At 37.3% G+C, this 18,339-nt stretch overlaps 1 protein-coding gene across 2 annotated transcripts in view; it reads right to left on the bottom strand.

Moving 5' to 3' along the window:
• The window catches only part of PDZRN4 (PDZ domain containing ring finger 4), a 364,458-nt gene that overhangs the window by 135,749 nt on the left and 210,370 nt on the right, over nucleotides 1–18,339 (bottom strand). The window contains exon 1 of one of the 2 annotated variants that reach the window (XM_027035910.2): nucleotides 4,633–17,002. The exons of the other annotated variant lie outside the window; for it this stretch is intronic. Within the exon in view, the coding sequence (XP_026891711.2) occupies nucleotides 4,633–4,701 (69 nt within the window). The 5' untranslated portion in view covers nucleotides 4,702–17,002. Of the gene's footprint in view, nucleotides 1–4,632; nucleotides 17,003–18,339 lie in introns of those variants that run through there. 2 annotated transcript variants of the gene reach the window in all.

The following is an 18,339-nucleotide window of genomic DNA, read 5'->3' as shown; positions in this document are numbered from 1 at the left end:
AACATGAAAAAGGAACCCTAAAAAAAGTAAAATGTTACACGACTTCCAATGTGGGAGGATACACATCTTAAAAAAATCAATGAATTGCAGGGCTCCTGGGTAGCTCAGTCGGTTGAGCGTCTGACTTCGGCCCAGGTCATGATCTCACGGTCCGTGAGTTTGAGCCCTGTGTCGGGCTCTGTGCTGACAGCTCAGAGCCTGGAGCCTGCTTCAGATTTTGTGTCTCCCTCTCTCTCTGTCCCTTTCCCGCTCATGTTGTCTCTCTCTCTCTGTAAAAAATAAACATTAAAAAATTAAAAAAAAAAAAACAACGAATTGCAAAAAACTCTTGACTCAAAATATTTGAGCCAAAGAATCAGGGTCTGTACAGCTAGTGATGGAAGGAAATAGTGGAGATAGGGCGAGTTCCATTGAAGCTGAAGAGAAAGCACTAAGTTGTAAGGATCTGAGCTGGAAAGATGATTTAATGAAAAAAACAAAAAGACTGGTCTGGAGGGTTTATAAATTGAATTATGGGAAGGAGAGAAAGATGGGAAAGAACCTGGGATGGGCTCGAGAGGTCCTTGAATATATTGGAATAAGAGAAGTTTTACCTTATTTTATAGGAACTGGGAGTCATTGGTGCTTCCTAGAAATATTCCAGTAATAGCCATCAGGGTCGACTAGCATTCCTGACAAATTCTAAGTTGGAAAGTTCTTACCACAATATTAGAGAGAGTTAATAAAAGAAAGCGTGATTATGGGAAGGCTTGAATTGACGCTGGGGAATGTGCAGAAGTAAAATGACCACAGAGTCACTGTGTGCATGAAGAAAACAGAAGTGCCATTTTAATTCAGTGTTTTTGTGTTTTATTGATAGCAATGGCAGTGAGTCCTTCCCTGGTGGTAAGGAATGTGGGGATGGGATGAAGTCTGGACAAAGAGGTGAAGACATTATGAGTTGTGTTTACATAACATGTGACAAAATACATTTCTGAGGGATACAGGACAGTAATTAGAGTAAATGAGATTTAAGAAACTCAATATAGGGTAAAGGACACTTTAACATATTTTAAAATTATGAGAAGCAATCCTAAAACTCCTTATTGGGTTTTGTGAAGATTAAGTAAGACACTGCTTAGGAAAAAAGTGCTTAGCTCGGTACTTAGTAGTAAAGGGTCACTATCACTGGCTGTCAATATTGTTACTTTCAATGCAGCTTATGTTTCAGTGCATGTTGCTAATTCATGGATGCAGGCTGTGGGGGAGACCTTTGAGCTGCGCCAAAACAGTCAAATGAATAAATCAACTCTGTGTCATGCAACAGTATCTACTTGTGGTTTTCCGGAGACTGAAGGCAATTTATTTTCTCTACTTTGGCAAGTGAGTAAGAGAAGAATCTTGCATATCACATTAAAAGATCTTAACGAAATCCTATAAACAGTTCCATGTTAACTGTATGAGCTTTTAAATATTTGCTCACATTTTGAACATGTTATTCAATGCCAATTAACACCCCATTGATAATTTCTATTATTTAATCACTCAAAAAGTTACATTGGATTTATGTATGAAAAATCAAACTAAGAAGTCAATAGATTTAGGTATTATCCTACAATCTCACTCAGAGATAAATCTGTCATTAGCTCAGAAATGACTGACAAGCTGTTGAAGCTCTCTTGGTCCAGGAGGGCTATTTGATCAGATTAATATGGAAGAGGCAATTTGGTTCATGTCCCTAGAAGGGCACTGTTCAAATTACTCATTTATTAATTCTTAAGAGGTTAATAAATAACCTATTTTGAAAAAAAAAGTCACTGCAGATAACAACGATGTCCCAGGCACATATAAAAGTTAATAGATGTATAAAGATGCATGGAAATTGCTGCGTGTGATTACTGGATCTACCCAAATCCTAGATTCTTCCCATCTGTGTTCATACTAGAGCCTGATTGGCCCAGCCCCAGCTGAAAATAATTTTCTTGAAATGACACTCCCTCTCTTCTGCCAATTGAAAGTCTTAGCTTCTCTATAAGAACAAAAAATATCAACAAAATCTAAACTTGACCTCATTTCACACCTAAGCACATCATTCTGTTTCCCTAGACTCTTCAGTGGGCATATTTGCTTTTGTTTACTGCAGTTCTACACCTGAAAACTGGCCCATATTATCAGATCACTAAATACAGAAAGAAAATGTGAAAAGTCCAGTATCATAATGATTCCATTACAGAGACATAAATATTTTGCTCATGGCCATGCGTGTAGTATTTACCACTAATCTTAAATTTCCACATCTCCTGGTAACCTTAATTTGTCTTAGCTTTTAAGAGATAGTAACAAAAGAAACAAAAAGGTAAGTGATCTGAGAATTACAAAGTCTATAAATACATGTGATTTGGAGAATCAGGTGTTAATGTTTGTGTGAGTTCATTCATTTTAATATACCAGTAAGAAATACTCTGGCTTCCAATCTCAAGTCACTCTTGTAAATAGTACCCTCTCTTATGCGGGCAGCTATGTGCCCCCCTGAACACCTGGTTAAGAAGACGCTCACTTTGATGTGTGCTCTGAGCTGCCTCTCCTCCAAATAAAAATAGAAACTAGTTTGCGGCACCACACGGGCTCCAGTGTATTATATGAGCCTATCACTGGTTTCCTTTGATATCTTATCTATTCCATTAACTCAATAAAATAGAACGCAAAGCTGGGGACAAACTGTAGGAGGGCTCCCCTTGGAAAATGCATGCAAGACCTTTAAGCTGGGGTTTTAACTTATCTAATAAAAGCCAGTTAAATGGAAGCTAATACTTCATTTTTCACCTCCTTTATTAAAGATCGTAAGTACTACAACTCAGGAGTAGAGAAAATAAAATAAACATATAGAGAAGTATAGGTGGAGGCATTAAAGAGTATGGCTTATCCATTTTTCTCAAGATTGAGGAAGCACTTAAAGACAAAACTCACAGACAAGCATTTTAAAAATCCACAACAAAGACTCTTGCTCCTCAACAAACACAGTAGTCCCTTCCTGGATGCAGCAATCCTGCTTGATTTCTTAGCAGAATGCAAACAGCTTAACCTAGCTATAATCAGGGAGGATGACACCTACCACTTCCTCCATATTATACTTTTATATCAATTTATTAATTCAGAGAAAAAAATAGATTGATTAATCCACTCCCCTGCTCTCCCACCACCCAAAGAAAATCAACACTAGAACTCAAACTCCAACAAACCAAACTAAAGGAAAGTGTTCCACCTAGAGACTGTTTTCATGAGGCAAAGTGGATGAGAGCTTATCTAGGAAATGAACATTATTTTAGCCCATCCTTGCAAGTTTGTAGCAAAAAAAAAAAAAAATTAAGCAAAAGGTATTGCCCCTAGTGTAATTAACAATGTTAATCTTCTTTTTCCTCTCTATGGTGATAAAGGAGTCATTTTTATATTTAATTAATGCAGAGGATCATTTTGGAAACTGGCTAATGAGCCTCTGATCACATTACCATGAAAATGTGCATTAACATTGCAACTGAGCAGGCCGTTTCATGTGTAGCAAATCCACTTTGTAATTAGCCCACTGTGAAATGAATCACGTCAGGGGGAAATCTGAGGGAACGAGTAGGCAGTGGGCACTGGGCTACTGCTGTGCCCACAGACCACCAACATCCCAAACGTTGTCTTTCATCAGCAATACTGTCTAAAAACAAAAGTAGTGGTGTGTCACATCTGGGACAAACCGGGAGAAGGAAAGAATAAACTTTATTTTGCCAAACAACAAATTTGGACTTGAGCAGACACCCCAGGGAAACCTGTTTAGATAAAATGGTGAATTAATGGAATTCTGTGAAAACTATGAAGGCTAGGGATGTAGTTTTTATTTTTATTCTGAAAAGCCCTCAGATATACACTAAAGGACAATTGAATTTACACACTTTCCCTAAGACCACAGATACTGTAATAAGCTCCCGAAATTAATTTCTAGCACAAAACATACAAAAACACACAAAACGGATCTAAGAACAGGTGATAAGAAAATCTCTTTATCTCTTTTTTAAGCCAAGGCACGCATATATATATATATATGTATATATATATATATATATTTTTTTTTTTTTTTTCCTCATATAACACCAGGTCTTCCTCTTAAACCAAAGCAAAAATTCCTAATTACCAAATAATTCCCCTGGCTAACAAGATTTTGCAAGAAACTTTTCCTGTCTATTCAAAATAACTGAGATCATAGACCTATTAAATCCCAATATTAATGTACCAATGATACATTTGATTTTCAAATGTCAACGCTATTTCAAAATGAAAGAGGTGTCTCAAAATATTACAGTGTTACTCCTTATACTTGACTGACATCTTGGATCTCAGTGTTACTCCTTTTACTTGACTGACATCTTGGCAGTAGACACAAAAAAAAAATGTTAAAAAGAATCCCACAGGAAGTCATCTGAAGGGGGAGTGGCAAGGAAGCTGAAAACTGCTACCCAAAACCAAAATAAAAAGCCCCCAACGAGCAAGTCTGCCCTCAATCCTGAAATCTACTGAAAGGAAAAAATAAAGCTAGCCACAATTCATTTACCATCTTTCAGACAAACACAAAGCCTGGCTTGTTTAGTTGCTGGTCTCAGACCCTGCACTCACCTGGGAAACTTCATACAGCAGTTTGTAGTGTTCCTCTCTTTTCTGAAAAGTGCACAAATTGCAGCCCATTCTAAGAAGCAGAGACAGAGAGCAAATCTTCTAATTTCCCCAGAACTGAAAGGCAAGTGAACTGAAAGGGAATCACCCTCCAGACTTGACTACTGTTTTTCATCAGTCACTTCAGCCCAGAAACACAGACAAACCGCTGTTAGCAGGAAGCACAAGCCAGGGTGGTGCGCAGCAGCATGCTCTTCGCTTTCCCTAAGTATCTCGCACTCGCGGATACACACACAGAGTTTCCAGTCAGTTCATGGCAACACTCCCCCTGTCTCTGCATCAGTGCACATGACTACACAGATTCCAGCTCATGAATATTAATAGTGCCTCATTGATTATTTATGACAGAACATGTTAGCAGGGAGGGGTGTCATAGCTGCTGCTGATGACAGATGAATATTCACTAATTAAGAAGCAAATGTAGTGTGGTTAAACAAAATTCACTTGTGTCAATACCATCTCTGTTTATTAAGGATACAGGGATGAGCATAGGGCATTTCAAAAAAGAACATACACTTAATTTCTCTGTTGATGTAAGGTTTCAATATGGGAATAAGAAATTCAGAAACAGAAATACACTTAGTTCACATCTCTACGTTTTGCAACAATGAGGAGAAATATTTTCAGCACTTAGTAAGTCTAGGGGAGGATGAAGAGGAGCGATTATTTGCATTTACAAAATAAACACAGAAGCAAAGGAAAATTTAGGGAGTGATGTGGCAAAGGAACAGAAGATGGGGGCTAACATTCAGTTTTAATTCTGATCCTACCAAAAAAAAAAAAGTGTAAAGACCATTACCTACCACAGAGGAAATAAGGCATATTTTCTTAGTCTAAGTAAAGAAAATTTAAGCAAGTATTAAGAGATAATACTTGTACAGATAATAAATATTTTAATTAGGTAATAAAGGCATATCTCTTGAATATGAATTTGTAGCACTATAAAGCATGTGGGTCTATATTTAAAAATCAGATGAATACAATGCCTTTTCTAAGAAAAAAAATTCAAATGCATATGGTATTTATGCTAATTTTATTAAAGTCATATATAATATTTCAGAAAGCTGACACTGGCAATATTTAAATTGTAATGTAATGCACAATGACTCCATTTATGATTCTATATTTAGAGTTCATAACGTACAAAGGTGAACACAGACTTTTAAGAACTAAGCTTGGATGTTTAGATAATAGAAGTAATGCGTTTAATTTCACACTCTCACAAATACATATATTGTATTGCAAGCTGGCAATTTTTGTCCCTTAAAGATATACTAGAAACAGCTAAAGCGGGTAATAAAAGAAAATTCCTTTTGTTCCTATTCTGACTTACCCACAACCTCTGCTAATTAAGAAGTATGTCCTTGTTCCAGCACATCTTTAAACTGGACAGGATAGCAGGTGGGTTCCAAAGCAAAAATAATTACTTGGAAACTGATGACTCTGGTTTGGAATTACATTGGATCTTGAAGATTTTTAATTGCTCGTCACTTATGTGTAGCTACTTTTTGGGGTCCAATTTCCTAAAAGCGCTTTGTCAAATGTTTAGAATCGATAACAGGAAATGATTCTAATGAGTACTAATTGTTAACAAATTGGCTTTGCAACTAGTAACACCTCAACACCAGCAAGTAGCAAGGAGATGAGCAATCATCTGCTTCTTATCAGTCCTTTCCCTTGGGATGTAATAATCCGATTTTCTGGGCCTAATTTCACCTAACAGCCTGGATGGAAGCCAAGCTGAGAGACCTACATGAAAGTGGTATCATAATTGGGAACACTGCATACGAACAAAGTTCACCAGGACTTCCTGAAAATTAGAAACCACTTGTAGCAGATATTAATTATGTTGATCCCGTTACAGAAAGAATGTTTTCAAGGAGGTATCTCAAAGGACCGTTATGGGCATCACTGGGGGGCAACAAGCAGAAGCCATCTTCCTTAGGTGCAGTGGTAAAAAATATATATTTGATGCTTTAAAAAATGCTACTTTTCTCTGAGCCTCTATCACTACTTCCAAGGAAGTGTTCTTCCGCTGCAGTTCACATCCTTAAAGTGAGCACTGTCTATTTCTTTGGAGGATTCTGTATTGCACAACTGTGAAAGAGTTAAATGATATTCAGATGCTTAAATTCTGTGCTTTAAAAGGAATTAGAATGCAGTAAGGCAAGGATGGTTCACCTATTCATCAGTGAAAGTGTTTGCTTTTTCTACTTATAAAACTTCTTCATGAGACAGGTTTTGAAAGCTAAGTAGGAAACCTAATTATTAAAGCTACCGTTGCTTGTTGCAGCTTTCTTCTCACAATACTTTGTAGTTCACTTTTAAAGAAAAGAGAAACAATTATAAGTCTAAAAAATATTTTCTCAGTCACCAGAAAGTAAAGAATGAGCATTCCAGTGAAGTCAGTAATTTCACATTGAAGTTATTCATTCAGCAATTTCTCCTGGCCATTTGCTTTATTCATTACTGGTGCCCCTGTTCTATTGTTTCTATTTCAGGAAGCAGAGGTAGCTTCTTTAATCATTTATCACACGCTGCCCGTGGCCCATAGACTCTGGAAGGATTCCATCTTCTGCTATTAATGGGATCATTCCACAGAATTGAAGAAAAAGGGAATTCATAATTCCAAAGTTCCCTGAATTTCATTAGCATGTGAGGCTTTAGGTTTTCCAATGACTACACCGCAAAATTTTGTGTTAGAATATAAAGTCAGAAGTACATAGGGGCAAACGAGTTAATCCGGACAATGTTTTAAAAATACAAATGGATTAAATACTATCTTCTTGGGTGGTAATAATATGGGATGTTATAGCTTAAAAATACGCAGAGAATAGATGATCACCTTTCCAAGTATCTGTGCAAAAAAATTCATCAAAAACATTTGTTGCGTATGTATTTCAAAATATACTTCTTATTATTGCCTTTAATTTGTGTTAGTTTATTCCCCCAATGTGTGGTGGCATACAAAATTGGACACATGTTCCTCAGGATCTAGATGGGCATATAAGAGGGCTAAAGCAGAGGTAAATGTAAGGAAGGAATCTAGCATTTTTCTTGCTTTTCCTATATAGATGGTAACACTGAGTAATTAAAGAGTAGATGAGAGTTTCTCTTACAGAATTATTCCAGTGAATAAATGAAGAAGGAATGATAGAACATACCCATGCCAGAAATCCTTAAACTAGATACTGAGAATTAATGGCTGCTAACATCACACACACACACACACACACACACACACACACACACACACACACAACCTGACAGAAGAAAACGACACCGCTCTTGAAAGAGCCTTTCCAAATGTGAGTAAATTACAGGGAATGCAGAGAATAGAGAAGTATATTAAACTATACCATGGAGATGCAATCAGCCAAATTCATAGTGTGAGCAACTTGACATGGGTACATATTCCAGTTTTTGAGAGGGAGAGGCAGAGGGAGGGGAGATAGGATGGAGAGAAAGTCTACAGATTAAAAGAGCCTTTAATGACATTTTTAAAAAGGCATTACTAAACTGTATTTTTAGGTATGCGCATCATTTTGGGTGACAAAAACCCTGCATTCATTTTAGGGAATGCTTGGGCACTTTTGAGTAGACACTTAGCCGCCTAACATTTTCTAAGGTTTAATATCTCATATGCAATCACAAAGATGAAGAACCTGAGGCTCAGAGAGACAGCGACTTACCCAAGGTCAAACTGAGTAAGGAGATCTGAACTCAGTTCTCCAATTACAAACCCTGTGGCTGAATTCAACAGCTAATTTGCTAACCTACCTCTCTTGCAGAGGAAGCTAAAACTACATCAATATGCCTTTACGTGACCCTGATGACTGAGGACATGGGGAGCAGCATTTCAAAGTAGCGAAGAGAGAGACTTCTAAAAAACTGGATCTAGCCAAAAATAAGGCAAGTGATTATTTCTGGTTGAAAAATCACTTTATTATGATTTAGATAAATAAATAAACTAAAATAAAACTTTATCGAAGTACTGACTTTTTAAAAATAGGTGACAGCTAAATATGTTCACTTACTAATACCCCTTGAGAACCCATCATTAGCACTATACTTGAGCGCACAATAGGATGAGCAACTCATCCTGGCTTGCCCAGGATTTTTCTGGATTTACCACTCAAAATTCCATATCCCAGAACCCCTCAGTCCTGGGCCAAATGGTCACTGGGGTGCACACTTCTCTTTTTAAGCTCCAGGAAAGCTGAACTGCTATGTACAGGTCCCCATCTTCTTACCTTTGCTACAGATTGTACCTCAGGTTGTGTATTCTTCAGAGACTCTATAAATCAATCTGGTGACACTTTCTGATCCAGTTTAAATGTCTTTTCCTCTCTGGCCTCACGAAGTTGAAGTAGTTATCTCTTCAACTTCTGAATGCTCAGTGGATTTTAACCATACCCATCTCAAGATACACATCATTTCTAGTCTACATCATTTTTATATACATGTTTTACACCTCTGGTTAGACTATAAAACATGTGGAGGGAGCAGTAACATAAGTCCCAGGCAAACTGGGACAAAGCGGTCACTTGACCTTTGACCTCCTGAAACTCCTAGCACGAGGTCTCTCACATTGCAGGTTTTCAATAACGGAATACTGAATGAATGAATGTGACCAGTAGATTAAAACAGACCTGGTTCTGGCAAAGTGACATAATTTTGTATTTGTGTCTATACCTAATTGGTAGGTAATATTTCTTCCCCTAATTCAAGAAGATTAAGTCGAAGGGCTGAAGAACCATAAGCATAAGCTGTATTTAAATTGGTTCAATTTTATAAACATAAAACTGAGTCTGTGAAATAAAAATGTCTGTGACAGGTATACAAATAAATGAGGTATAATTATATGTGTTTTACCAATTATTTGTGTATTTTTATGTATATATTATATACATATTTAAAGTTATATGCTGCTCCACATACAAGTCATGTATTCATTTACTGAACACACACACTATTTATTAGGCACTGATCATATGCTGATGGCATATGAATGCCAGGTGTCTGGAATTACACATCCCTTTATATGATTTTCACAGTGTTTCTGAAGTAAATATGTCAGATATTATTTATTAGTGAAGAAGTCATTAGATGTTGAACTTTCCAATGCCAGGAGACCTAGGGCCTTTGCCCTTTGATTTAACCCAGTGTTTATTCACAACACTGTGCAATATCAACTACTTACTATCATGAGTTTACAAATATGCTCCCACTGATAGTATCTATCCACCTGCTTCGATATAGCTCACCACATCAGTGTATAACCCAGCATCTGTTTCACATTGTATTTGCTAGTTGATCATGTTCATTTTGCATCTACAATTGTGGCTTCCAGAACTAAGAGTGCTTTACCAACGCATGAACTCCTAGGAACTGTCAAGTTATGAGATGAGACTCCAGTGGAAAGTAAAGGTATGGATTGTGAGGAAGAGGACTAGGCTTCCCATTTGAGCGTTGTCACAATTAACTGGATGGCTTTGTGCAACTTACTCACTGTGACATAATGCTCACCCCACAGGCTGACTGCGAAGATGAAATGTGACAAAATACAGGAGAAGGGATTCATAAACTGTGAGGCATTTTGTCCATACTGGTGTGCTGGTTCAGCACGGGATCTAGGGTCATTCTGCCCTGCAAGTTCTAGTTGCCCTAATTTCTATCTATGTGATGTCGGATAATTAATGATTTGTTTCTGCCTATCTTGCCTGTTTCTTGGTTACCCATCTTCAGAACGAGGATAGTAATAGTACTTACCAAACAACTTTCACAAGGGATGCAGTTTTGTGATGATTATATGTATCAAGGACACCCGGCACCTACTATGTGCCCAATGACATACTGGCCACTAGTCATCATACAAGTAATATGATAATGATAATAATCCCTATTTCAGATTTCGAGGTTATCTCTTCATAGTTTTCCAGTCAAAATAAATCTCTATTACATTATTTGAAATTCAATTAAAATTTTATAGTCATATTCTGTCCACATCATTTGCTAGTGTTCACTTCATGTTGGTCATTCAACAACTTCCCCAAGGCTGTTTGTTTCCCCATTCTTTATATAAAAGAAATTGGCACAGGAAGTACCCATTTTGTAAATGTGATACACACATACCCATTTCTTTTCTGTGTAAAGAATGTAATGTAATATATGTAGAGTAATAACCCTGATGTTCTATTTATTTTGATGGATAATGTATAAATAATGTGGACATAAGTGTACAAGAACCCAGTGATAGCATCTGAAGCAAGACTTATACAATTATGAAATAGGTAGTATAATATTATTTATTTGAGGAATTTTAAAGGCTATTAATCTAACCCAGGATAATACTGGCTTTCTTTATTTGGTATTTATTTTATTTTCTTGATTTAGGGTTTCCTTAAAACACTACCAACACCACCTTTAGTTTTACAGAAGTAGTCTAGTAAATGCTTATTGAATACTTCCATTTGGCCAGAATTTATTAAACAGTACTATGAGTAGAGTATGGTGATAATTCTAAAATATTTTTGAAAACATGAACACTTAGTATTTTTTCTACACCAGGCATTGTTCTAGCACCATATGTTATTAATTTCATTTAGTCTTCATATCAACTCTCTGAGGCAGGTATTATTAATATCTCCTAACATGGGTTGTAGATGGGTTACATGAGTAGTAAATTGAGGATCCAGGACTCAAACCAAGCAGTCTAGATCCACTGTTTAAGTGGTATTTTTTATTGCCTGTCACTCGGAGATAGTCATCATTATGACAAATTCCTAGTGCCTAGAAAAAGACATTCTGGTGATGCCTGTAGCATACCGAGATGTAAGAGTTTCCCTGAGGACCAGAAGTGGAGTCTAAAATTAACTCCCAGGTTCTAAGTTGCGTCCTCAAGCATGGCTGCCTAAAATAGATTGAATAAATCTAAGCAATTTCATAACCTTACTCCACTCCACTGGTGATGGCGTAATGCTGCACTGAATATGTACTGATAACTGTAGAATATTTTTCTGTCTTAATATTTATTATAGTAGGGAATATATGCATTGATAGTAGGGCAGTCATATCTCCATACTAAAGAATAATCATTGAGAGTTACATAAGACAGGTAAATTTGGTGATTTTGAGAAAAGTGAAGGTATAGATTTGCTGATGACTCCCAAATTTATTTACTTACTCTTCCTTCCTTCCTTCCTTCCTTCCTTCCTTCCTTCCTTCCTTCCTTCCTTCCTTCCTTCCTTCCTTCCTCTCTCTCTCTCTCTCTCTCTCTCTCTTTCTGAGAGAGAGACAGTGAGACAGACTGTGAGGAGGAGAGGAACAGGGAGAAAGGGAGACACAGAATCTGAAGCAGGATCCAGGCTCTGAGTTGTCAGCACAGAGCCCAACACGGGGCTTGAACTCATGAACCATGAGATCATGACCTGAGCCGAAGTTGGAGGCTTAACTGACTGAGTCACCTAGGCGCGCCAGATGACTCTCAAACTTAAATCTCCAGTTTTAATTTCTCTCCTAAGCTTCAGACCTACTTATTCCTTGACTCCTACATTAACATTTGGGCTGGCCATAGCACATTAAATTCAATTTACCAAAACATAAGTCATAATGCTCTTCCACGAAGATTACTCTACATGTGGTCCACATCAAAGAATGGGCTGACTATCAGCAGGTACTCAAGTCTGCCTTGGCTCTTTCCTATCATCCAGTGGCCACGCACTGTTATTCTGAACTGCTTAATCTCTCCTTTCTTCCTTCCCAGACCACTCTCCTAGCTTAGGTTACTGTTTATTCTCAGCTTGATCCTTCATTCACTCATAACTCATAACATCGAAATTTATAATAGTATAAGGAGCCAACTGTTTGGCTTTTGCTTTTCTCTGTCTACAAACACACATTTATAAGTCCTTCTTACCCCATTTTCTGGCCCCTGATCTATGACCTGTCTCTCCATCCCTCTCTCCCTCTCTCTCTGACACACAGACACATGGGCACACACATAAGCAAAAGAGAGTATAAAACAGAATATTCCTGCTCTAGGTGCAGAGATCACAAGTCTTCTAGCATCACTTTATGTCTTTTGGTATATTTATCTTTTTTTAAAGATTTTTTTAAGTAATCTCTCCAACCAACATGGGGCTCAAATTCACAACCCCAAGATCAAGAGTCGCATGTCAGTCATGCACCCTATTTCTCTCTTTTTTTGACCTTAACAGTCTCCAGTCTCTACTTTCCTATCTGATATTGTGGATACATGATCATGCCTCCCTTATCCTTGGACTGTGCTTACCTATTCAGTTTATCATGATAGTCAAGATACACAAAGTCCCAGATCTCATGGAGAAAATGCTGATGAGAAAAGGCAAGAAATAAATAAACAGATAATTATTGCATAAACTTTCCAGGCAATAATAGCGGTTATGCAGGGAATTAACACAGGGTGGTATGACAGGAAGTAGTAACTGGCTCATCCTTCTTGGATATTCTAAAGCCTAGGTTATCTATTCTTTCCTTGCATGTTTACTTATGTGCATATATAACCAAGTAAATATATGGTAAAGAAGGCAGGGAAGTGGATAGTAAGCAAACAGATGAGCTATTTTAATACACTGCTCAAGGTCTGAAGTTTTTGCCACCTTCAGGGTCCTAGAAAATCACTTTACTATTGTGGCCCTAGTGTCTTCAGACCTACCCCATTTCATTGACACCTTTTTCTATCATGAAAATGGTGTGTATATGGTGACCTAAAACATTGGCACTACAAATCAATATGTTAATACCACAATAGTTTCTGTGAGCTAGTAATATAGAATGCCAGACTATAAACAAATTCTGGCCCAGGACACCATAATCATCAGAATGAGCTCCTGAGTTCTTTTTGACTTTGAAGTCACCTAGGAATGTTTTTGAACGTCACTGTAAAACTTTTTCGGTATGAACTTGAACAAGGTACACATCCTCTTGGAGCCTCCATTTCCTCACTGTGAAATTGGGATATTCACAGTACCTACCACAGAGGGATTATGAGAACACACACTTTACCTAGAGTCCACTCCATGTAGATGCTCAACAAATATTAGCTTATTATCACAGCTTACACTATAGTGTTGCTGAAGTGGCTAAATCCATTGTCGTGAAGCTATTTTTAAAAGTAGACGGTTGTATTACTGTTTTGTCTACATTTCTGCAAATGGCTGGATGGATACTTTGAAACACCACTTTTTCTCTGGGAAGGGTCAGATTCCTGTAAGAGAATCAATGGTTGATATCATAGTGACTGGAAGGCAGGAAGAGCAGAAAGAAGCTTTATGGTTATAGCAGGGTGGAACTGGGCTAAGAAATGGACCCCCAGAGTTCCACAAATGTTTGCTGAGCACCTCCTATTTACCAGGCCCTGTGCCAGCCTCTATAGTGGTACTTCACTAGGGGTGTGCATCTGAATCATTCATGAAGCCTGTTTTCAATTACACATGCACAGGCCCCATTCCCAGGGCTTCTGAGTCAGCAAACTGGGGATGAGGCCTGAGACCATGCATTTTCAAATAATCCACAGAAAATTCAGATGTGTGCATCGCTTTTCCTCCCCCAAATCTAGATGTAATATGTTAAACCAGGCACTCTTGAATGACTCCCATCACTAAAATTTCTGTTATGGCTGCTTATATGATTATGAAGATCACTAGGTCTTTGTTATTAATTTTAAAAGGGAACTAACATTTGCAAAGCACCTTCTATATCAAGGGTGCTGTAAGTCTCACAACATTTTATGAGATCTATGTGGCTTTTTTTCACACACATAAAAACTCGGGCTCAGAATATTATGTAATTTGATCAAAGTCAGATAGCTAAGTGGCAAAGTTGAGATTTAAATCAAAATGGGCTTAACTCTAAGATTCTGCCTTTTCTAAGAAGATATACTACTTCTTTCTGGAAGTAAGGCAGCAGGACCCACTTCACATAGTACAGTGTCTTTAGTCCTGCGTACCACGGATGAAATCTGTGGTAGGGTCAGGCTTGGATCAGAGTCATTGCCTCCTTTTGCAATTCACCAGACATGTCCTACCTGTAGGTTGCACCGATGAGTAAATTTTTACAAGACCTGTAGGAAGGCTGGGTTTTAGCTTCTGGGAACTTGGAGTGGCCCAAGTTCAAGGTATTGGTGCCAGGGAAAGACAGTTAAGGGACTGCTTATTGGATTCTATGTTAATGAGATGATTTTCTATAATGCATCATAATTGATCTGAATAAAAGTAAAAATCCATCTACTCTTACTTTTTTAATTAAAAAAATTTTAAGGTTTATTTATTTGTGTGTGGGTGGGGGGAGAGAGAGAGATAGACAGAGAGAGAGACAGAGAGCGCATGCATGCACGAGTGGGTGAGGGGCAGAGATAGAGGGAGACAGAGCAGGCTCTCAGCTGTCAGTGCTTGAACCCACAAACCGTGAGATCATGAAGTAAGCCAAAGCTGGATGCTCAACTACCTGAGTCACCCAGGAACCCTCCATCAACTCTTCCAAAATATACTATTTTTCTTTGATTTTCAGTATCTCTAGACCCCAAGTTCAACCTGTCTGGAGTCTAGTTGCTTTGCCATTTGAAATCTATTTCACAAGAAGCCATAAGTAATGATGATAAAGCACTTAGGGGAATTGAAGTTCATAAAGCTTATGGTATCAAAGGAGTGGTAATAAAGGGTGAACCTAAGAAATTATGGTTTCAGGTTGGAATTCTTAAAATTATTATTTTTAGTCCAGCTATGTGTAAGCCTCCTTCTTAGGCTGAGGTGGACCCGTAAGTCTAGTGATTAAATCCAGTGGGAATGGATCACATGTATCCACCACATGTCTATAAGCAAAAGACACCAATATAGTGGAGTCACATGGTAAAAATAGCCTAGATCCCTGACTCACTACTTGGAGCAAGTCATTCAGGTAAGTTTTCAGACCTGCACTCAACTCTGTATAAAGGAGAAATGCACCTTTACTTTGGAAACCACTAAGAATTTGAAAACTGTTTGCTATCTAAGCATAGCTCAGCATGACTAAGATTCAAAGACAACACTTGTAAGTTCATGTATTTAAACAGAGTTAGCATGAAAGAGTTCAACTCATCATGACTTAATAACAGGTCATGATGGCTTCCAGGGACCTCTTAAGCAGTTCTGTGCAAAGAAACATAATGGCATTACCTAGGATAATTAAATGGATATTAAGAAATCTCACTATGAGAACTGTCAAGTTTTCCTAGAAGCCATTCAGATTTTCATCAGATCATTTACTTAACCATGAGATAAACAGTATTTTTTTTTTTTTTGAGTGAAGGGAGAATAAATCCAACATTAGGACAGTTTTACACAAGCAATCTAAGTATATATGCATGATATGACCATATAGAGAGCTAATGATACCTTGGAGCAAAAACCTTGTCCATTTCAGAAATTCTGATGCTCAGAGGGGTTTCACATCTTAATTGGGTTAAGATATCAACTCTCTAGCAAACAAAAATAGCATAAGTAGATTAAGGCAATTCCTACTCATGTGATGAATTATTTTTAAATAAAGGAAAGTGGGGCCTGAAGGAAACCAGTCACAGGATGGAACAGTTTTCATGTGGTTTAGAGAATAGAAATTTCCAGAACATAAGGAACTTTTCAACACAGAAAGAGTAATGGAATAGCATGGACTTAAAAATCAAGAAGTCACGTGGTTAAGTCCCAGCTCTACAATTTGAATTATAAAACCATGCTGAACTTTCTTAGGCTTTGATTCTCATTTATGAAATGGAGTTAATAGCTTCTGCCTCATGGTATTGTTGATAGGATTACATGAAAAAGTTGCTCCTCATAAAAAACCACCTTTTCGGATCTTAGCTCCCAAGGAGTCATACCACTTTCTGAATGATTTGACCAGTTCACAATTACTAACTTTCAAAATCTTAACAGCTAAGAATGTTAATAGCAGAGGTGGGACTCCAATAGCAAGGTAAAGTAAAAACTGATCGGGGATTTGTGAATATAGAATTAATACTAGAAATTGGGCAAATCTGCAGGGCAGTATGCTGTTAAGTATACAATATTATACGCAAAACTTCAGAGGGATAGTATTACATACATTCAGCAAAATTGGGGGGAAACTTGTCCTACTAGAATAAAGCTTAGAGATTTATCTAGCTTGGGGCGCCTGGGTGTCTCAGTTAGTTTAGCAACTGACTTTGGCTCACATCATGATCTCATGATTCATGGGTTCCAGCCCCACATTGGGCTCTCTGCTGTCAGCACAGAGCCTGCTTCAGATCCTTTGTCTCCCTCTCCCTCTGCCCACCACCCCCCCACTGCAATTTCTCTTTTTCTCTCAAAAATAAACATTAGAAATTTTTTTTAAAAAGATTGATCTAATTTAGATTGCTGCTACTAAGTGCAAAAACAACAACAACAACAACAAAACATTTAAAGACAGAGTTGAGCCTATGTTGCCAACTTTTAGCCAGCAAAGAGGAATTGTTGAGCAAATGAATTTGGGATATAAGAGTTTAGGAAAACCAGAATAAATATCCATGAAAAGGAGTAAGATACTGGAAGATAGAAGCCTGACTAACCATATTGTAAATGTCTTGGATAAATGTCATATTGATAAAAGAAACTTCTGAAGTATGTGTGTGTGTACATAGGCCCACACAATAAGATACATGCGTATTTTGTATGTATGTATATATTTATGTATACGCATACATTTATAAAATTTTGGACACTAGTAATGATTTCTAATGGGGTTTATTACTGGAAATTTATTGTAATAATGAAAATCAACAAAAGTTCATTAAAATGCCAGATAACCTGCGAGGTACCTATGACATACAGCTCATTTGACTGAGAATATATCTTATAATTTCTGTCACATAATGGTAGATACACAAATATCTCTTCTAATAATAACAAGTAATATGAACATGAGTTATGTTTGTGTTGACTCTTCAGTTTTTGCTTTAATCATAAACCTGCTTCTCTATTTTCATAGGTATAACATATAAAATGGCATACAAATTAGTGAGAATAAAATTACAAAGAAAAACAAAATTGATAACTCCGTCAGGCCCAAGAAATACCAAGGTAATGAGCCAAGAGATTCTAATTAAAAACAATCAGTTAAATTCATCTATTCATTCAACAAGTATTTATTGATACACATGGTACTCTGCTAACCTTAAATAATTAAATAAATAAATCATTCAAACAGAATCCTCACTAGGGATATACTATACTTTCACTGTGGGATATCAGCTGGTTGAGAGATCTATTCTATACATCATTTACTTATAAGAATGTGATAAATGTATATGTATTTTATTGTTGGTAATTTTTGACTATTTCTCAGAAAAATATCATGAGGTAGAATATATTTAGCAGGCAGAGATGGAGAAGTTGAAGAAAAAGGTCAGTGGAAGGAACAGTGAAGGAAAGATGAGTACTTAAGAAAGCATGGGGACATTAAAGGAACCACATAGTACTCAGTCTGCAGGGTGAAATGGTGGAACCCTCTCAGGAGAAATGAACTTGACTTTGTCAGGTGAAGAGTCTGGAGGATCTGTATTTGCTTTTTCAGCAGTGGGTAATGAAAAGCTACTGAAGACTTCTAAGGGAGTGCCAATAT

The sequence above is a fragment of the Acinonyx jubatus genome, chromosome B4 (genome assembly GCF_027475565.1).
Source record: "Acinonyx jubatus isolate Ajub_Pintada_27869175 chromosome B4, VMU_Ajub_asm_v1.0, whole genome shotgun sequence".
In the NCBI taxonomy this organism is placed as follows: domain Eukaryota; kingdom Metazoa; phylum Chordata; class Mammalia; order Carnivora; family Felidae; genus Acinonyx; species Acinonyx jubatus.
This window is presented reverse-complemented; position numbering and strand designations above follow the sequence as displayed.